Source organism: Hakea prostrata, chromosome 1, assembly GCF_041222555.1.
Source record: "Hakea prostrata isolate BN-2017 chromosome 1, UWA_Hpros_2, whole genome shotgun sequence".
In the NCBI taxonomy this organism is placed as follows: domain Eukaryota; kingdom Viridiplantae; phylum Streptophyta; class Magnoliopsida; order Proteales; family Proteaceae; genus Hakea; species Hakea prostrata.
Genome location: NC_142600.1, coordinates 73,681,634 through 73,704,116, shown reverse-complemented (window position 1 = coordinate 73,704,116; position 22,483 = coordinate 73,681,634). Strand labels below are relative to the sequence as shown.

The 22,483-nt window shown below is 38.6% G+C and overlaps 1 protein-coding gene and 2 pseudogenes across 1 annotated transcript; all 3 read right to left on the bottom strand.

Moving 5' to 3' along the window:
* Window positions 1-1,733: 1,733 nt before the first annotated feature.
* LOC149029968 (cytochrome P450 86A8 pseudogene) lies at window positions 1,734-3,371 on the bottom strand (annotated as a pseudogene).
* A 6,012-nt stretch (window positions 3,372-9,383) lies between these two features.
* LOC149029967 (uncharacterized) lies at window positions 9,384-9,851 on the bottom strand. The gene has a single exon (XM_089144211.1). The coding sequence runs from the start codon at window positions 9,849-9,851 to the stop codon at window positions 9,384-9,386; it is 468 nt and encodes a 155-aa protein (XP_089000337.1).
* Window positions 9,852-12,038: 2,187 nt separating this feature from the next.
* Window positions 12,039-14,122, bottom strand: LOC149029966 (cytochrome P450 86A8 pseudogene; annotated as a pseudogene).
* Window positions 14,123-22,483: the final 8,361 nt, after the last annotated feature.

Genomic DNA, 22,483 nt, shown 5'->3' with positions numbered 1-22,483 from the left:
GAGTTTGAATTTTCTTATGGTGAGGGAGAAAGTCGTGACTTATATTATGTAATAACCCCTATCCCCAATATATAAAATTGCTCATTCCAGTAAAAAAATGAAAATCCTCTATTATTGGGGTTAAGCTATATTTCAGTTAATGAAATCAGGGCATAAGTTTTTATTTTATAAACCATTTTTTGGTAAATATCATTCTGTTGCAACAAGCGGGAACAACACATTGGCTTTGAATTCGTAGAAACAAGGAACCAAGGATCCAAATTAGGCCAAATGGTCCTTCCCGAAATGGATGCGGCCCTCCTAGCTAGGTAGTTAGCCACGCTGTCATCTATTTTAGAACATTAATACATCTGCCGCCCCATTAATTTGCAAGCATCACTTGTCACTTGTCACTTTCACATATATATTTTAAAGACCAATTAATATTTGAGCCCTAGCTATGAAAAAATATCAAATCAAAATTGTGTTTCATACAAAAAGATTACAATAACGCCAACTAGGAAACCAGACGGGCTTGTACACTGATAGTTTTTTGTTTTCTTGGTAACCATCGCACCTGAAGCACCTCAACCGACACAACAATGTGACAATACAGAGATACAATGTGTTACGTTGGTGTGTAACTGCTTTACTTATGAGAAAATATGAGATTAAGAATGGAACACAAGACATGGTTTCTCTGGTTTCTTCATTTACCTTCTTTACTACATGCCTTCCACCTCCCACCTGCTCTAGTACTCCTCTTGTCCTTGTCCTTCACAGTTATAATAGCTTTAAACATGTCCCTCGCTTCCCTCTCAAGAAGCAATCCATCAGGTGCGGATGTGATTTTGTTTCAGTCTTGCGCTAGGATGGTCTTGTCGATAGTCAGATCGGAATTTGGTGGAAATTTTGATAGATCTCGACTATTGATTTTCAATGGCTAAGATCGAAATTTCGGTCGAAATCTGAAACAAAGTCCGTGCCGATGGGTGCCATATGAGAGTTTCTGATAATGCGACTTTTAGATAGATTAAGCGATCAACCTCGTAAAACATCAATGGCTCTTCCAAACCACTTGGAAGTGTCGTCACCACGTTTCTCCATAAAAACTGTGCACATCTCAAAGAAGACCTTCTCCTCTACTCTTGGTTTGAGCGATGGTAGCCACAAGAACTAGCTCAGTAAATACAATAGCTGTTTCTAGCTACCAAAAGAAAAAAAGAAAAAATAGCATACCTGTGAATCTCGAATACAGAGTCATGTATCCACTCATATATATAAATACATCAAGGAGTGTCATTCTTGAAACTCAGCCAAGTTCAAATGACACCAAGGTTCTATTATATTCGTCTGGATATTGACCGAGTATTATGAAATTAGATCATAGGTACCGAAAACCTAAAGAGCTCAAATTGACTTAAAAGTTAAAACCCTAACCAAAACCGAATCTAAGGAGATTTATCATATTAAGAAATTGACGAAAAAGTAAACTCATTGGAAAAAAAAAAAGATTTTTTTATATATAAGTCCTTTTAGTAGATCAAAAATTAATGTTGGATTCATTAGTAGTACAATATATTACGTGTGGATCCTAACTAGATTGTTAAGTATATATTCAAATTTCAAACGTATTAAAAACTATACAGATAAGTTATTGTGCTACGTGCACAACTTTATTAGAAACTAAAACATGACGTTCATACGCATGGTTTCTTGATGCACCTTATTTATTTAGTAGTGCCATCGACCATCTAATCAACTACGTCCAAGTTGCTGCGACAGTTGACATTTCCAGTGGAAGTTGCCCCATCCATTTCCTTGCGTATTTCAGCTGCCACCGCCACGAGATCCCTGTGGTGCACCATTACCAGCATCCCATTCTTCATTGGTAGATTAATTGCTAACTTCGGTTCCACACGGTGACCTGGTACTAATGTCAGTCGGTGCCTGAGCAACACCGCCATGGCGATGGACTTCATTTGCATATAAGCCATGTCCTTTCCTAAACATATCCTAGGACCTGCATTGAAAGCCAAGAACTCAAATTGGCTCTTCTCTTTGTAACTCTTCCCATCCGGTGATAACCATCTCTCCGGACGGAATTCCATACAATCTTTTCCCCACGTCCACTCCATCCTTCCTGCAGAGTATGTAGAGTAAACTACCTTTGAACCTGCTGGTACAAATGTGCCATCTGGCAATACATCATCTCTAACCACTTCTCGTATGTTTATTGGCACCGATGGATACAGTCGAAGGGTTTCTGACAATGCAGCTTTCAAGTAGTCCAGTTGACCAACCTCCTCGAACCCCAATGGCTCCTCCAACCATTTTGACATGTCATCGCCACGTGTATCCATTAGAACTCTGCAAGTCTCGCGCAAGATCTTTTCCTCCACTTCTGGGTGCAACATCAGTAACCAGAAGAACCAGCTCAATGTCGCCGATGACGTTTCTCGTCCAGCTACAATGAAGCTGAGTAATGCATGTTGAAGGGAGGTGTCGGAGGGGAAGAGTTCTTTTTGATTCATCAACCTAGAGAGCATGTCGTCGTGTGGGTTTTCTTTCCGTCCTGTTCGAAGATTTTGCTCTAGCTCCACCTTACGTGTCTTGATGACATCTAATAGGTATTGGTTCACATGTTGAATGCCCCTTCTCATGCCAACCTCTAGCCCCAGCTGAAGCCGTTTCTTCAATTTCCATATGGCTTGGGGAACAATAAATCGTTGTAGGATGGCCTCAAGAACTACGTAAAATGCTGATCCAAACCAGTTCTCTGGTAGTCCGGGGGATAACGTCTGAGGGTCCTTTCCGAAGGCCAGTGCACATATGTTATCAAAAGTTAATCGGAGGAAGAGGTCTTCAAGATCCACACTTGTGGATTCCAATTGAGTTGTTTGAAGGATCGGGTAGAATCGTAGCTTGATGGTTTCGTTCAATTGTTGAGCCATGGCTTGTCGTAGTCTTTTGGGAATGAATTCCATCGCGGTCACCTTTCTCTGAGATACCCACGTTTCGCCATCAGAGTTGAAGACGCTATCTCCAAATAGATCATGGAGCGCAGCATGCATGGTGGCACCCTTTGGGTAGTTGTCGAAGTGGGTTTTTAGTATGTGCTCTAGGTTCTTGGGATCACATGTGATTGTCAGTAAACCATGTTTTCGCCTGAGAAAAGGTACCAAAAAGAGACATGTTTGGAACGTTGCACCACATGTGCGGAAATTATCGGTGATCCAATCATGGAAGCGGTCATAGTTGTGGAACACTCCTGGAAGACAACCGACTAAAGGCCATACTCGTGGACCTTTCAGTATACGCGAGGTAAAGGTGAACCACGTCAAGTATATAGCGGTAGTAATAACGAGCAATATTGCAATTGATGCCTCCATCGTGAATGCAAGTGCAGAAGTTTCTAATTTCTGCTTCCAGAATGGTTTGATTTGTAGAAGGGGGTGTTCAGGACCATTCAAAGAAAATACTAGAGATATAATACAGGAAGTTTAAGGAGTGATTGCAAAGGTGATGATAGAGTGATTTATAGATGAATGCTCAATTGTTATATAATGATTGAGTCACATGTTGTCTCACTTCAGGCTTCTTAAAAATTGAGACACATCATTAAATTTGTGCCTTCAAAGACTATTGGGATTTAAGGGAATATAACCTTCTTCCTTTTCTCTCTTTTTAAGCCAAAAATAAATTTTATAGTTGAATGTAGTAACATTTATTAAGTGGTTTGCCTTTTCGGTGGAGCTACCGAAAGTTTGGTATATATTCAATTGCTAATAACTCCGTTATTCAATATTAAAAAAAAATAAACAAAATTAAGAGGAACAAGTTAATGTGAAACATGACAATGGACTCATGAGTAGGACTTTTTGAAAACTCATAAATGCATTGGGCAAAAACAAACTAAAAAAGGGGACAAGTCATTGATTATTTTGGATGCTAATTTGTAAACTTTCTTTTCTTCTTCTTCTTCTTATTTTATTTTATTTATTTATTTATTTATTTTATTTTATTGGGTAGGAGGGTATTTATAAACTTCAAAACATGATACATGTGAATTCAAAATTTTCATCATTTCCTTAGTTCTCCTTAAAATGTGAAATCCATATAAGTCATTGTTTTAGATATCTATATTTCTATCATATAATATCATTTGTATGAGATGATATGCATTAATTTTGTATTATGTTGATATCATATTAAGTCAATATCGTTTTGATTGCATGATATGGACAGGCATAATAAAACCTAAAAACGTAATTTTTAAGAAATATTAGAATTTTTTACTTGTGGATCTTCGTAATAGAACTTAAAACTAATGTTGGGTCCCCTTAAAACAATAAATTACATCTAGTTCCCAAAATAACGATCATTTTTTGAAAGTTGTTAAATTTGTCAGTGAAATGACCAAAGTTGTCCTCCACTTAAACGCAGTGCCCCCCCCCCCCTCTCCCCCCTGGCCCCCTCCCAAAAAAAAAACCTCTTTACCATACCAGGATTTTTCTCCATGGGTGCTACTGCATCCTCATCTTCCATCCATTTCCAGAATTATCTTCCCCTTCAGTTCGCTCTTTCGATGGATCCGCAAATTTGTGCAACCGATCATCATCATCATCATCATCATCATCATCATCATCAAGGAGATACCTGTTTGGAGATACACTATCTCCTAATAGATCATGGAGTACAGCATTCGCCGTGTTTGCAAATATAGGAGGGTGGATTGCCGATACTCTTTGTAAGCAAAGGTCTTTCTATAACCTCAGTTCGCAAGGTAAGCTCTACTGCTTAATATTCACCACGGAGCATGACTGGCAAAATTATATAAAGACTTAATTTGAGTGATGTTTTAGTGATCAACTGTGCCTACGTTTCATTGTTCCAGAATGTAAAGGTATTTAATGGGAATGTAAAATGAATTTTGACATTATCATGCATTGAATTTAAGACCAGCAATAAGCTAAAAAAGAAGAATTAAGCAAATAGAAGACAGATTGACAGAGAGAAAATGGAGGAGGAAACCTGCTCATGTTTTGCATTTTTGGAGGGAAAAAAAAAACCAAATCATGGGCAGCGGTTTATATTAATAATGTGAAAAAACATGATAACCGACACAAGAAAGAAAAGGGAAATACAATAGTGCCCTTGGGCTTGTGGGCTTAACATAAAGATTAATACTTGACATTAACAATAACCAAAATTAGTTACTCATTTTGTTCTTATTTGGCTATAATCGATCCTCCAATCTTATGCCTTCCTAAAAATCATTATCAAAGCCATGGAATCCCTTTTTTGGAGAATCACGGATGTTCGTATGACAGAAACTGTTAAATTAATCCTTGTTATGTATGTTCTCGGGCTCTCGTGAGTCAAGCAAAACTTGAAATGTTAAATTTATCCCACACACACATATGTATAGCCACCTGAGTGTGACGATAATCTTTTCTTTCTTCATGCCAACACATATGGGCTTGTTTTTTTTACTATTAGGAACCTCTCTATGTAGGAAACTGTTGTTGGGGGTGGGGAGGGAGGAGACCATAAACTGATGTGTATTATAGAGCAATGATAACTTAAATAGGTTAGTTGCAAAGGTTAAAGGAACCAACCCAAACACACCTCCCCCAACACCCCCCCAAAAAAAAAAAAAAAAAAAAGAAAATAAAAAGAAAGAAAGAGAAAAAAGAAAGAAGAGAAGGTAAAAATAGGATGAGAAGGAGTTAACCCCTAGAACCAATCTCCTAATCGAGCTTGTTTATTTTAGTAGCAGTCTAAGCCCATACTATCTGTGAGATTGCAAATGTTCGAGTGGGCAGAAATTAAACATTAAATTCATCATTGTTATATATGTTCTTGGGATCTCGTGAGTAAAGCAAAAATTGAAATTCATCACTAGAGCAGAATTGAGTTCAACTTCTTCTTCCCTTTTTTTTGTTAATTTTCTTTTTTTTTTTTTTTGGGGGGGAAAATCCTTTCATTCCAGAAAACTAGGAAAAGACTCAGAAGGCTGGACAAGAAAAACCCCAGCTTCTGGAGAGGAAATAGGCCAAAAGGTCCGCCTAGAAACGGCCAAAGCCCTCCGAGCAAGAGAATGGGCACATTCATTCCCATCTCTTGAAATAAAAAGGAACCTACAAGAAGTAAAACTGTCTTTCAAAGACAATACATCTTCAAGTACGGTAGCAGCTGTCAAGGGGGGTGGATCAATACTTATGCCGGCCAGATATTGCTGAAGGCCTAGACAGTCAGTATAGATGTTAACCTTAATCCACCGATTTTCCTTAGCCCAGCACAATGCCTCCCTAATCGCTAAAGCTTCACCGGCAAATATAGATGGCAATGAGCAGGGTGTAGAACATGCTGCTCTTAGTTCGCCCATGTTCCAAACTCCAAAACCAGCACCTCCTACCCCCGATTCTGGACAACCAGCAGTATCACAGTAAATAGAGCACATTTCCAAATCTTGAGTTGGTTCTACAGCTTCTTGGTTAGTGTTCAAGCAATTCTTTGCAGCTCCTCCATTACAAATCCAGAATTCATGGAAGGGCTTCTCCGCTTTTACTACAACTTCCAGCGGTGTCTTCTTTTCTCCATTAAACTGTAGATCATTTCTGTGTAACCAAAGGTGCCAGCATACAAAGGAGAATTGACATAAGATTTCTTTACTGGTCTGCTTAGATGTAAAATGAAGAGTTTTCCAAGCCTCCAATATTCCTGGTAGAGATATTTCAGTTGTTGTTTGTAATAGAAACTCCAGACCGTTACCCACCCAGACTGCTCTAGAGAAGTGGCATTGAAACAATACATGGCTGCTTGTTTCCTCTACTTGACCGCACCATTTGCATAATGGTTCCACCTTGATCTGCCTTCTCAATAGATTTTCTGCTGAAGCAATACCTTCTGCACAGACTCTCCACATGAAATTTCGAATTTTAGGCAATGTGTTGCATTTCCAAAGTCTCTTCCATTCCCCCTTCTTGATACTCTCCCACCTGTGTCGCCTTGAGGATGAAGGCATATATGCCATTTGAGCATCTCTACGATTAAGAAGGAGATGATATGCTGATCGGGTAGAAAAAACTCCATTCTTAGTTGCACCCCAAACCATCCTATCCTCACAAGCATTCAACGGCAAAATAATTTTTTGGATGGCCTCAACTTCAATCGGGCTGAAAAGCTCTTGCATTAGTGATGTTTTCCACGTTTTAGTCACTGGGTCAATGATCTCATCAACAAATTTAATATCACACCTTGTAGGCTTGGGCGTTGAAATCCTAAACTGCGGTAAAGAAGGAATCCAGTTGGCACCCCAGATTGGAACTTTGTTTCCTTTCCCTAGTTGCCAGATTAATCCATCTTGTAACACATTATGACCGATAAGGATACTCCTCCAAGCCCATGAAGGACAATTTCCTGGTTTAGCTTCCATGAATGAACATTTAGGAAAGTATATGTCTTTCATGAATTGTGCCCATAGTGATTCCGGGTTAGCCCAAAGTTTCCATGCCATCTTACTAAGAAGAGCTCTATTGTGTAGTTGAGGATCACGTAGACCTAGGCCACCATCCTCTTTAGATCTACATAGTCTAGTCCATGACACCCAATGAATTCTGTTTTCTTCATCCTTTTGCCCCCAAATACAATTAGCCATGGCTTTTCTCACTTCATCATGATGAGACGCGGGGAGAGAAAAATGTGAAGCGCTATAAGTGGACATAGCACTTGCTACTGATTTGACCAAAGTGACCCTGCCTTCAGTAGAAATGAGAGAGTTTTTCCACCCTTTAATTCTGTTGCAGGTTTTCTGAGTTACCTCCTTAAAGACCTCCTTTTTTGACAATCCGAATTCTGTGGGAAGACCCAAATATTTCCCTGGCCCCTCGCCATACTTCACCTTCAATACTCTAGAAAACCAAGCTTTGAATTTCCTTGGAGTGTTCGGGCTGAAAGTCAAGTTAGACTTTTTGAGATTTAAAGCCTGACCACTAGCTTGACAGTAGTACTCTAAGCACTGCTTTAGCATGCAAATTTTGTTCAGACTGGCTTCCGAAAAGAGGATGCAATCATCGGCAAAAAGCAGATGTGAGATTGGTTGGGTCCGATTCTTGATGCTAATTCCTCTTGTTAAGTGTTCTGTTTCAGCTTTCTGGATGATGGCCGAAAACACCTGGGAACAAAGAATAAAGTGATATGAAGAAAGGGGATCCCCTTGTCTAATACCCCTGGTGGGCATAAATGATCCACTATCAGATCCATTCACCAATAAGGAGTAGGATACTGAAGTTATGCACCCCATAACCAAATCAGTCCACTTCTGAGAGAACCCCAACTTAAGCAATGTAGCACTAATGAAAGGCCATTCCCATCGGTCATATGCTTTTTTCATATCTAACTTGAGTGCTAGGAATTTTTTTTCCCTTTTTTACGACGCTTAATGTAATGAAAAAGCTCATGAGCTGCAATTATATTGTCAGAGATTAATCTATCAGGTACAAAAGCAGACTGAGAAGGAGATATAATACCTTTTAGTGTTTCCTTCAGTCTATTGGCCATGACCTTAGAAATCAATTTGACGACGACCCCGCACAAACTAATAGGCCTGAAGTGCTCCGCTTGCTCTGGATTTGGATTTTTTGGGATCAAACATATGAAAGTACGATTAAGTTCTGAACCAAGCACCCCCTGTCTTGAAGTAATCCACCACCACTTCCATAATTTCATGTTTAGTTATCTGCCAAAAATTCTGAAAAAAAGTCGGCGGGAAGCCATCTGGACCCGGTGCCTTAAGAGGACCCATCTCTTTAAGTGCTGCAAATACCTCTTCCTCAGTTGGGATTACTTCCAATGCTTCATTAGTTTCCTTTGAAACAACCCTATCAACACATGCAAGAGCCCTCCCCATTGCCTCTTGTGTTACTCCCTCTGACGTGACTGCTTCCTTAAAATGATGGAGCAAATCAGTAGACACCTCTTCACTTGATTGGGACCATTCCCCATTGGCGACGCCTCGGCTTTAATATTCTATTCTTTTGTCTTCTCTGTATAGTAGTTGCATGAAAAAAAGCTGAGTTTCTGTCCCCTTCACGCAGCCACTCAATCCGAGACTTTTGGCGCCATAAGATTTCTTCCCTCTCCAATTCTTCTTCAAGAGCTAGCTGCACCTCTCTCTCCCTTTGAGTTAGAACCTGGTCAAAAGGCAGGGATTGCATATCTAGTAATTCTTGTTTCAGTTTGGAGATCTTCTTTTGTATGTGTCCAAAGGATTCCCAATTCCATTGCTTCAACTCCTTCCTGCATCTTCCCATTTTCTTGTCTAAAACCAAACTTGATGAACCAACCTGCTTTGCCTTCCATGCATACTTAACGACCTCTCTACATTGTGGGTGCCGCAGCTAGACTGCTTCAAATCTAAATGGTCTAGGTCCCTTTGCTGTTCCACCCTCCGTATCTAGCACAATAGGATTATGATCCGATGCAAGGGCTTCCTTTACAAAGACAGCTGCATTTTCAAATTCAGTCCTCCACGCCGCATTCCCCATTGCTCTATCCAACCGCACTTTAATAATTTCCTCTGCCCTCCTGCGATTACTCCATGTGTAGACTGATCCATTGGCTCCGAGATCCATAAACTTACAAGCATCCATCAACCCACGAAATGCTGCCATATCCCTTTTACCCTCCTTATTGCCTCCAGATTTTTCGAACCAGTTGATATGAGAGTTGAAATCTCCAATGCAACACCATTCATCTGCCCTTCCTCTCCCCATCAAGCTCAATTTGTCCCAAACCTCTTGCCTCCTCTCCCTCACGGGTTCTCCATATACACAGGTAAGTAAAAATGACTTCCCACTTTGCAGCATCACTTTACAATCGATCAAATTCTTGTCAGTATGCAGTATTGACACTGTAACAGTTGTTTTGCCGAATAGAACCGTTCCCCCAGATTTTTGTTAATTTTCATAGTATCTCTCTCGCGTTCATCATTGATGAGTATTAGAAGCAAAGTGATCAATTAGCTTTTTTGTATTCCTTCGTGAATTTATTTTTTGTGTGTGTGGAAGAATTATCTCTCATGATTGCTTTTGTTGTTTCTTTCAATTTCACATCATTTACTGTCCTGTTTCCTCCATTCAACAGTTTTCATTTACTCTAATTTGAGTGTACATATGTTATTTCTTACAGGGGTCAGATGCTTTTTCACAGTCTGGTCTCTATTCTAATCACCAAGACATTGGACAAGGTTATGTAAGTTTGCTGAGTTTGCTGCTTTATTTTTCCTACTTTTTATGGGATTTTTTAATATGTTTTTCTGGTTTGAGCTCCATAAAGGTTGCTTCCATGCAAGTTAATTTTCCTGCGTGAAATTTATAGATATATTTTGTTCGAAAAAAAAGGTAACATTGCAAACAGAATGTGATAAAACAACAGTGAAGGGTAAGTGAGTGGTTCATACACTTTGCAGCACCAATAGGTCACTTGTTGATCAGTGTGGAGGTTGTTGAAAGATTCATCTATTCTGCAATCTTTGGGCTCTCAAGTTTGTTCTGTCTTTTTTTTATTACATCAACAATTCTGGGTTCCTTGGTTTGTTTCCTGTTCTTCTTCTGCTCTTTTTTTTTTTTTTGAAACGCTATTTTAAGTTTTTGAGTGAATATGAGGCCATTGTTTGGTGTGATGGTAAAAATGCTTGTGCTGCTGGGTGAAGACACGACTTAAAATGCAAAATGTTAGGCCCGTCCAAATTCACCCTAACTAACTAGGAACCCTGCAAAAACAAAACCTACAGCAGTTTACAGCATTATCTGAGGGGTCAGGTGGGATTTTGATTAGGCAATGTTTTTTGTCCTGTTATATTCTTTTTCCTAGTTCTTACAAAAATAAAAATATTATTTTTCCTAATTTTAATACAAGGCCTTAGGGACAGATATTTTTGTATTGGATAAATGCTAGGAAGTGATAGATATATATATCTACGGAACACCAAAATTGTCACCTAATACACCAAAAACTGAAGAAATAATTCAGACCGGGATCATGAAGTCTTCAGTAGACAACATGGTTTAAGTTGGCACAGCCACACATATCTGCAAAATATTACCTTTTCATTGATGGGTACTCGGACTACAATGGGAGGAGTGATGCTGCAGATGATTCCATTAAAGAGGCACTGCTAAGTGGAAATAGGGTGGCAGGGGAGAGCCTCCCAGTTGAAAATTTCGTGTAACTAATTCTTCTTGAACCTCTCCCTCCAGTTGACACTATGCAGTAATTAGGTGAAAACTTCAATCCTAGTAGTGTTATCTTTTACCAGGTGAAAAGAAAAGCCATTAGAAACTAACAGTTATTATAGAAATTTGATTTCTTTAACTTTTTTTTTGAAGTTCAAACCTAGAGATCTCTTCGGTCTTATTACTACAAGAAAATGATCGTTAGTGGTGGTTTTTTCTGCCATTAATTGTGTCAAAAACTGCTACTAAACAAGCATTTTTCTGTGCCACAAATTTGTGACGGTTTCTAATAAATCACCATTAATTGAAGCTAATTGGAGGTTATCACCATCACCGATCCACGTTTTATATATTAGCTAATACATGAGCCAGTTTAAACACCTTTTATGATATTAGCAGCGGTAGCATAAGGAAACTAATATTACCTGTAATTTTCTATCAGAAAAGCCAGGCCTTGGTAAAATACATCAAATTTATATTGTACCACTGGTTCATATAGAAGATTACAGCAACACCAACTTGGCTTCGAAACGAGCTCACACAGTGATAAGTGATGGTACGGTAACGCCAACTTGGCTCACACACTGATAAGTGATGGTACTAGCAGCACCTGGGGCACTTCAACTGACAAAACAATGCGACAAGATACAGTTACAACATGTCCCTTGTCTCTCACGAAGCGATCAGATACACCCCTTATGTAATGAAGATCGACTAGTAGTAGTAGTAGAAGTTCAAATACCAAACGCTCCTCAGGTTATGCAGTCCTTGGTTATCCTTACTCCTGAGTTACATAGTTTGAGTAGCTTCAACGACCATCTAATCAACTGCGGACAAGGTGCTCCCGCAGTTTACGTTTCTGGCCAGAGTTGCTCCTTCCCTCTCCTTGCGTATTTCAGCTGCCACCGCTGTGAGATCCCTATGGTGCACTTTGACCAACAACCCATTTTTCATTGGCTGATTAAGTGTCATCTTCGGCTCCACAAGATGACCTGGTATTAATGTCAGCCGGTGCCTGAGCAACACCGCCATGGTGATGGATTTCATTTGGATATGTTGGTAATACTCCATATATATCAATATTGTTTAATTGACGGGGTAAAGATTCCTTACCTGGATTCGCTTTCCCTTTTATGAAGTATTCGCAGCGGAAGTCTAGATCCATGTTTTCGTTCCACCACCAAAGCATTACCGGGGAGATTCCGCAATCACTGGGAAAGGGAATAATATCCACAACCCAAATGCCGTGGATTAATGGAATGAAGATCAAAAACTAGGAAAGAAAAAATTTCCAAGCCTGTGATTCTCAGAGAGAGGGAGAGAGAGATGGAGCCGCCGTTTCTCAGAGATTCGCTCGTGCGAATGAATCACTCAGTTACTCACTAATGCGATGGTTACCAAAATATATAACCCTATTTTGTAACCGCCCTAATAGTGAGTTTCCAATATTGCCCTTGGACATTTAATTTATTAATCATATTAATAAATTCCAACAGGATATAAGCCATGTCCTTTCCTAAACACGTTCTAGGACCTGCATTGAAAGCCAAGAACTCAAACTGGCTCTTCTCTTTGTAATTCTTCCCATCCGGTGATAACCATCTCGCTGGACGGAATTCCATACAATCTTTTCCCCACGTCCACTCCATCCTTCCTGCAGAGTATGTAGAGTAAATTACCTTTGAACCCTCTGGTACAAATGTGCCATTTGGCAATACATCATCTCTAACCACTTCCCGTATGTTTATTGGCACTGGTGGATACAGTCGAAGGGTTTCTGACAATGCTGCTTTCAAGTAGTTCAGTCGACCGACCTCCTCGAACCCCAATGGCTCCTCCAACCACTTTGACATGTCATCGCTACGTGTATCCATTAAAACTATGCAAGTCTCGCGCAAGATCTTTTCCTCAACTTCTGGGTGCAAAATTAGCAACCAAAAAAACCAGGTTAGCACCACTAATGATGTTTCTCGTCCAGCTATGATGAAGCTGAGTAGCATGTGTTGGAGGGAGGTGTCGGATGGATAAAGTTCTTTTTGATTTAACAGCCTAGAGAGCAAGTCGTCATGTGGGCTTTCTCTCTCTCTGAATTGAAGACTTTGTTGCCATTCTAGCTTACGTGTCCTAATGATATCTAATAGGTATTGATCCCCGTGTCGCATGCTTTGTCTCATGCCAACCTCCAGCCCCAGACGAAACCGTTTCTTCAACTTCCATATGGCTTGGGGAACCATGAATCGTTGTAAGATGGCCTCGGCAACTACGTAACATGCAGATCCAAACCAGTGCTCTGGTAGTCCAGGGGATAAGGTCTGAGGGTCCTTTCCGAAGGCTAGTTCACATATGTTATCAAAAGTTAATCGGAGGAGGAGGTCTTCAAGATTGACAGTCATCGATTCCAGCTGGGCCATTTTGAGGATTGGATATAACTGTAGCTTGATGGTTGTGTTCAGCTGTTGAGCCATGGCATGTTGAAGTCTCCTAGGGGCGAACTCCGGCGCAGTCGTTTTCCTATGAGTCACCCACATTTCACCATCAGAGTTGAAGACGCTGTCTCCTAATAGATCATGAAGTGCATCAAGTGTTGTGGCACCCTTTGGGTAGTTCTCGAACCGGATCTTTAATATGTACTCTAGGTTCTTGGGATCACACGTATAAGTCGCTAGACCATGTTTTTTCATAAGGAAAGGTACAAAGAAGAAACATGTCTGATAGGTGCCACCACAAGTGTGTAGAATACTAGTGATCCAGTCATGGATGCGGCCGTAGTTGTGGAACACTCCCGGAAGACAACCAACTAAAGGCCATACTCGTGGGCCTGTTAGTGAACGCGAGGTAAAGGTGAACCACATCAAGTATATAGCAATAGCAGCAAAGAGAAGTATTGCAATTGATGCTTCCATTGTGAATGGAACGGAAGAAAAGTCACAAATTTCTGCCTCTAGCAATGTTTGATTAGCAGGAGGGGGTGGGGAATGGCACCTTGAGAGACTAAAGACAGAAAATAGAAGTGAGAGGAGTGACTGCGAATAAAAGTGATGATAGAGCAATTTATAAATGAATGCTCATTGTTACTTTATAGATTGAAACATACCATTAAATTATTACATCTTGAGACCGTTGGGATTTAAGAGAGTGAGCCTTTTTATTTTTATTTTTTTAAATATATTTTTTTCTTATTTATGGGTAAAACCTTACATAAACCTTACTCTCATTTGAAGCAATGAGAGCAACTAAGAACATTCCGTTTGGCTTAAGTGCTGCGCATTAATTGCGGCCATCTGTTTTTTTTTTTTTTTAATAATTTTTATTTCTGTGGTGTAGTTCAAAAAGTATAAAAAAAGAAAAAGAAAATTGGGTGATCAAGATTCACCATAGTTGATATGAACCCGAGGCAGCTTAATACTATGTAATTATTGCCAGGAACGAGTCCGGATCAGCTCCCCCGTTTGTGCTCCCCCATGGCTTCCTGACCACAAAAACTAGTGGGGCCCACGGTGAAAAACACTTTTTGGAAAAAATAAAAATAACTTTTTCTTTTTCACCAGTGGGCCCCACTGGTTTTTGTGGTCAGGAAGCCATGGGAGTGCTCCCCCGACGGGGAGATGATCCGGATTCGCCATGAACATTTATTAGGAAGAACGAGTCAATCTGACAAGTTCAGACCCAAAAAGTAAGAAAGACTGATTGAATAGGCATTTTAAAGGGATTTATCAAACAGAAAAAGAGAAATGACACATTTTCAAATGCTATCACATTGGGTGGAATACATCTTCACCTTCTATGGTGCATAAATCCAAAAATTAAAGGGATGGATCCGGAAGGTGTACATGCTGTCTAGGGTTTGGATACCTTTTATATACCTTCCCATATGGAGAGTTATGTGCTTCCTTCATATTTTTTTCATTATACAATGAGGTTTACTTGAAATCCATTGAATCTCTATTCATTTTATAAGTACTTAGAGATATACAAGCAAAGAGAGCATGTATCTCTATCACGAATCCTTATATCTCTATCACGAGTCCTTAGAAGGTAAAGATCTAGACTCTGTTGTATACCGCAATTAAAGGAAGTGTTTGCTGCTAGGTACATCCATAAATGTCCCTCATAATATAACTGACCACACCCCCAATGTGTTGTTGGGAGTTGGGCAGTCTCATTTGATGCCATGTCAGATATGTTGGCGTACCAACTTAATTTTCTAATTAGAAATATCCTTCATTACAACCCCCCGAGGGATGACTCAGTGGTAAAAGATCAATACTTCCAAATTGGAGGCCAGAGTTAAAATTTTCTCAGGGTCAAGGGCGGCACTGCCTTATATTATGTAATAACCCCCATCCCCCATATATAAAATTGCTCGTTCCAAGAAAAGATGAAAATCCTCTATTATTGTGGTCAAGCTATATTTCATTTAATGAAACCAGAGCATAGTTTTTATTTTAGAAATTCTTTTTTGCTAAACATAATGTTGCAACAAGCGGGAGCAACACACAGGCCTTGAATTCACAAAAACAAGGAACCAGGGATGGAAATTAGGCCAAATCGTCCTTCCCGAAACGGACGCGGCCCTCCTAACTAGGTACTTAGCCACGCCCTTATCTATTTTAGAACATTGATACATCTCCCCTACGAGGAGTGACCAAGGTCCACTCTTCTTTAGCAAGAATAGATCCAATGTAGATGGGTTTTGATTAGGAGCGGATACCCTATTTTTTAGGAACACGCTTATGGATAGGCTTGATGGGAGTCGCTTTCTTGCTATTGATAGTGCACGGTTGGCGTTGAGTAGTCTGAAGAACCGGAATAGGCACGGATGTTGCTAAGGAGCAGAGGATTGGCCGCTAAGAAATGGGCCTTGAATCATAAATGGGAGCAATGACTACCCTAAACTGTACATATGGGGGTGGCCATGAACAGTCCCAAATTGAATGGGTGTGAAATGGAAGTAGGAACCCAGTGGCTTTGAGCAAAGTGGTTGAAGCTACCGCCCTATTAATTTGCAAGCATCACTTGTCGCTTGACACTTGTACATATATAGTTTAATTTTCTTAGGCTTTTGTTCGCTTACAATCGAGACTTGGGCACACAAAGAAAAGAATAAAAGAAAAAACAAAAAAAAAAAACAAAAAAAAACAAAATAAAAATAAAAAACAACAAAAATAAAAATAAAAAACAGAACAAACAACAAAACAAACAAAAGAAAAGAACAAACAAAAAACAATCAGAAGATGACTAAAAAAACAAGAATAAAAGATGCAAACAATAAATAAATATAAACAAATAAAAGGGAAGTGATCCGAGGGCCAACTTTGGATCGAGGGAATGGGAGTATAACTAGGATGACTTTGATCGGGGACCCTTTGCCATAGCTTATAATCTATCAGTTGGGGGAACGTATATCAAATAAAATAAAATGCATAAAGTAAATAACAGAACAAATAACAAAGCAACCAATAGAAAGATAAAACCTTAACCAAAGAGATGCACAACTGTAGGCATTTTTGACCAACAATACAGGGGATAGAAAAATAATAAATAAATACTGAAAAATAAATCCTAAGTTAAGAATATGAAGGGGTAGACAGATGCGAGAATGGATGAGGGAGAGAAGATTACTGACAAAGGCGACTTACTCGCATCTTCAAATCTCTAATGACAAAAAATAAACCTTGAACAATTGATTCAAATCTCAACCAACCTTAACAATTAAATCTAGAATGATCCAAATCTGCAATTGCTAGACCTAGAGAAAAACAAATTCTCTTGAAAATTGAAACTTGAAACTTAAAGCTTGAATTCGAAATTGAAATTGAAATTAAAATTGAAATTGCATTGATCAAAAGAAAGAAAAGACACTTGCATAAAATAAACTAAATAAGTGGAATATTCATTGTATTACATAGAAAAATTGAAATTACATTGATCAAAAGAAAGAAAATACAATTGCATAATATAAACTAAATAAGTGGAATATTCATTGTATTACATAGAAAAATTGAACATAAACATTCAATATAGAAACTAGAACCCCACAAAGCAATCAAAGAACTAAAGAAAACCTAAACAAGCTAAAGAGAAAAGAAGGTGAAACCTAGGTCTAAGTGGGGAGGGGATATTTATAAGAGATGTTGAATTGAAATAGAAATAAGGAAATAAATAATACTAAAAGAAATAAATCTTCTGCAAAATCTATAGAAAAAAATAAAAGAGTATTTGTAGGCACCATACATTTTTCAATTACAATAAAGTAAAATAAAACAAAAATCATAAACAATCTTAGCTGTGCATCAATGGTCTTGTCGATCTTCATTCATGTATCTTCTTTACTACATGCCTTCCCCACCTGCTGTAGTACTCCTCTTGTCCTTGTCAGTCAGTTTTAGCTTTAAACATGTCCCTCGCTTCTCTCTCAAGAAGCAATCCATCAGGTGCCGGTGAGCTATTATGGCACATGTCTGAAGCAAAGTCCGTGCCGATAGACATCACATGAGGGTTTCTGAATGCGGCTTTTAGATAGATTAAGCGATCAACCTTGTCGAACGCCAATGGCTCTTCCAACTACGGTCCGACATGTCGACCTGTGTCATCGTGTCGGTGCCTGGCGACACAGCCGACATGACATTATAGTTTGACATGTCGGACGACTTTTTGTCACCACTACCCTTTAAAACCCCCTTCGTTGCTGCGCAACTTCTTCAATCTCCGTCTCTCTCTGTTATTCCCTGTTTCCATTTCTGCTGTGCATCAATAGAATCCTTGCTTCTTTGAAGATTGTGTTTCTCGAATCACAATAGTTACTCTGGAGATGGGTTCACGTTTCTCTTTAGAATCTACTGCTAATCACGCCGATCCATCTACGGCCAAGGTCATCTATGAAACACTGTTGCTGCGATCTTCCGCAGCCACAATAGCACGGCGGAGATGGTCTTGCACAAACATCGTATCAGACCGGTCTTCCATAACCCAGTTCGCATGGTCCCCCGCCATATCCCTCATAAGTCATAACACGGTCCACAATAGCACGGCGGAGGTGGTTTTGGCTTGGGTGCCGGAGGTGGGGGTGGAGGTGGTTCTGGCTTGGGTTCCAGGGGTGGGGGTTGAGGCATCCATTACAATATCGAAAGTCCTCAAAAAAGTCGATCGTCGGCAATATATCGTCGATAAAAAGAATAAGTCGTGTTGCTCAGGGGTTTCGTGTCGCCCCCCAGCGACACAGCGGTATATCGCCGACACCCTGCACCGTGCTTCCAACCACTTGAAAGTGTCATCCCCACGTGTCTCCATAAGAACCATGCATAATCTCTAACGAGACCTTCTCCTCGACTCTTGGTTTGAGCATTAGCAACCACAAGAACTAGTTCCGCAAATACAATAGCTCTTTGTACCAAAAGAAAAAGATAAAAAAGATAAAAAAATAAATAGCATACCTGTGAATCTCGAATACAGAATCATTTATCCAGTCATATATATGAATACATCATGGAGTGTTGTTCTTGAAACTCAGCCAAGTTCAAATAACACCAAGGTTCTATTATATTCGTTTGGGTATTGACTGAGTATTACGAAATTAAATTTTACGTATCGAAAACCTAAAGAGCTCAAGTTGACTTAGAACCCTAACCAAAACAGAATCTGAGCGGATCTATCCTATTAAGAAATTGACGAAAGAGTAAGGTTTAAAGTATCCCACGATACCATACGATATTTGTCAATAAATATCCATATTTGACCCAACAGATAAGATACATCTCGATACGACTCTCCATTGAATTACACTAAAATACATTAGCCAGAGCGATACAATACTCGATATAGGATGATACCTCTCTTAAAATCACCCTACCGATACGATACTCGATACCGATACTTTAAACCTTGCAAAAGAACAAATTTTCATTGGAAAAAAAAGAGTTTTTTACTTATGTGTGGATCCATTTAGTAGATCACAAATTAATGTTGGATCCCTTAGTAGTGCAATATATTACTTGTGGCTTGTGGTTCATAACCAGACGGACTAAAGTATATATTCAAATTTCAAACGTGAACGGACTAAAGTTCCCCTCAAGTTATTTAATACATTGTGTTAATATATAATTTTGAAAAGAGGTGCTAACATTATTAAGTTTGCAATTGTATAAAAGATAACAAATAGAAAAAGGGGACGAGTCATTGATTATTTTGGATATTAATTTGTAATATTTTTTTTTGGGTAGAAGGCTATTTATAAATTTCAAAACATGATACATGTGAACTTGTTACATGTCAATTCAAATGTTTCATCATTTCCTTAGTTCTCCTTCAAATATTAAATCCATCCGAGTTCATTGTTTTAGATATATGTAGTTCTATCATATAATGTCATTTGTATGACATGATATGTATTAATTTTGAATGATGCATGTCAATATCATATTAAGTTAATATCGTTTGATTGCATGGTAGGGATAGGCATAACAAAATTTTAAAATGTAATTTTTAAGAAATAGTTGAATTTTTTACAAGTGTGTCCTCTTAATAGAACTTAAACTAATGTTGGGTCCCCTTAAAATAATAAATTACATATAATTCTCAAAATAACTAACACTTTTTGAAATGTGTTAAATCTGTTAGTGAAATTACATCGAGGGAATGTAATTTATTTTGAAATGTGTTAAATCTGTCGCTCAACATAGCTATGTGTCATAATTTATGGTTAATTTCTATGATCCTTTGCATGGAGGCATAACTAGTTTGTCACAATAGCTATGTGTCATTTATTGAAACACAAAATAAGTTAAACTTAAGAATCAAATAAATAAATATTAAATAAGCTAAGCTGTTTCACCCTAATAGAGTCTCGCAGATCAACTTTTAAGGGAAAATACAAAAACCTCAAAGCTGCGATCATAAATTAAAAGATCAACTGTTCAGTCATGGTGGGGGTAAGTCGTCGGAGAATTCAAGCGATGCTATTGCTTCTGGGAACCATGAAGGTGATTCTGGTGTTGTCGGTTCATCAATTGTAGTTGCAAGTGATGCTGGTGGTGGTGGTGGTGGTGGTTGTGGTGGCACTGGAGGTGGAGGAGGAGAAGATGAGAAGCTAAGAGGTGAAGAGGTCAACGGAAGGATACTTTGATAGTATCTATTTTAATAAATTATAACAAAAATAATAAAAAGAAATCCAAAGGACACAAGGATATTTTTGTCACAAAATTTATTAAATTAACTATTTTTGTTAATTAAGTGTGTCCTTATCTAATCATTTCTTAAAACTATAGCGGATCCATATGCAAAAGAAAACTTAAACTGGACCTAGATCAAACCTCAAGGATCCATATGAAAATTACCCATAAAAATATTCTTTTTCCTAATTTTAATACAAGGCCTTAGGTCAGAGATTTTTGTATTTGATAAAATGCTATGAAATGATATATATCTACGGAACACCAAAATTGCCACCTAATACACCAAAACTGAAGAAATAATTCAGACCAAGATCATGAAGTCTTCAGTAGACAACATGGGAAAGCACCCTATTTTGGGTTGACCCATGGGTTAAAAATAAAAATGATCATGTGGTGGGTGAGTTTAACATGCATTTTGCACATTATAAGATTAATTTGGCTGAAGTGCTAGGGTTAAGAGATAGATTTGCCTCTAAAATTTCTCTTACTTTTGACTCACAGATTTCCTCTGCTATAAACTCTGTCGTGATTTCCTCTGAACAGGATGCTTGGAAGCTAAGACATTCTTCTGCCCAGGAACTGACCACTAAAATTGCTTATAACCACCTGACTTTCAAACAAGACCCGTCTTTATCTGCTTGTATATATAAAAGTTGGTGGTTATTCTTATGGAAACTTAAGATTCATCCTAGATTTGTTAATTTTTTCTGGCAGCTTTTGAACAGTGGCGGAGCCACGTTGGGACATGCCCCCCCCCCCCCGGATTTTTTGAAATGGTATGTATCCTTGTTTTTTTTCCTTATTTCTCTATCTTTAAATGTGAAATACCACTATTTGGCCCCCTCCAAAAATTAAAATTAAAAATTTAAGATAAAAATGATGGATACAATTGTCATTCATAATCTTTTATCTAATGATTATCATTAAATCCCTAGTTTTGAGGAATAAAATGTTAAATTATAATTAAAAACTAACTCACGATCCATGAATTTCTCCTTATATATTCTCTCATATTTTTATTTCTATTTATTCTCTCATGAATCTCATCTTTTATTCCTATTTTTTCTCTGTTTTTTTTCTCACATGTCTCACAAAATATTGAAGTAGTTAGCAAACTTTGGAATTTTCCTAAATCTTCTCCACATCAGGTATTCACTCTCTCTTTCTCAAATTATTCTTTTATCTCTCTCACACTCACGAATATATTCGGCCCCCCCAATGTTCAATCCTGGCTCCGCCCCTGCTTTTGAATGCAGGGATCCCAGTTAATGCGGTACTTGCCAAATGGAATTCGAATACAGATCGGTGTGTATTTTGTGGCTGCAGTGTTGAATAAGTTGGCATCTATTTTTCACATGTGAATGGACGCGGAGAATTTGGATGGCGGGACCAATAGGAATAGAACTGAAATGTTGCCTTTTTCAGACATTAGTGATTCTGCTTTGATCTGTTCTATAACTCAAACCTTGAAAAATCTATGCTAAGGTGGTAATTTTCCATTATAAGCATCACTTGCTATAGTGTGTGGCGGTTGTGTAATGCAATAATTTTCAGAAAAGCTACAACGGATCCCCAAAATGTGTTATCCTATATTAATAAATGGTGTGATAACCTAAATCTAAAGCCACCTGGGCTATTAAACACTGGCATACCCGTATCTCTAAGTAGAGATAATAGGGGAGTGCAGTTTTTAAAATTACAATAAATAATACCAGAAAATCTCATAATGTTATTTTGTGCAGAGACGGAAAAAGGTTCCACAAACGAAACGGGATGCTGTTGGGGTGTAATTCAATGCGAGAAGATCATCTATTGTTGGTGCGGAAAACACCGAGGATACAAGTTTGTAGCTACAATAGCCAGAGGATTAGCCTCGGGAATGGGATTGGCGATAAAACACAATCTGCGGCTAGAGGGCATCATAACAAACTGGGAGCAGCTTAAAGAGTATATATCAAAACTACGACAACAACCGTGGCTGTTGGAAGCTGTTCAGAACTTAAACATATTTAGCACCAAACATAGAGGGCTTAGAGATTGTCACAACTAATAACCAAGAGGTCATAAAGATCGTTGTGATGATGGCCGAAATAG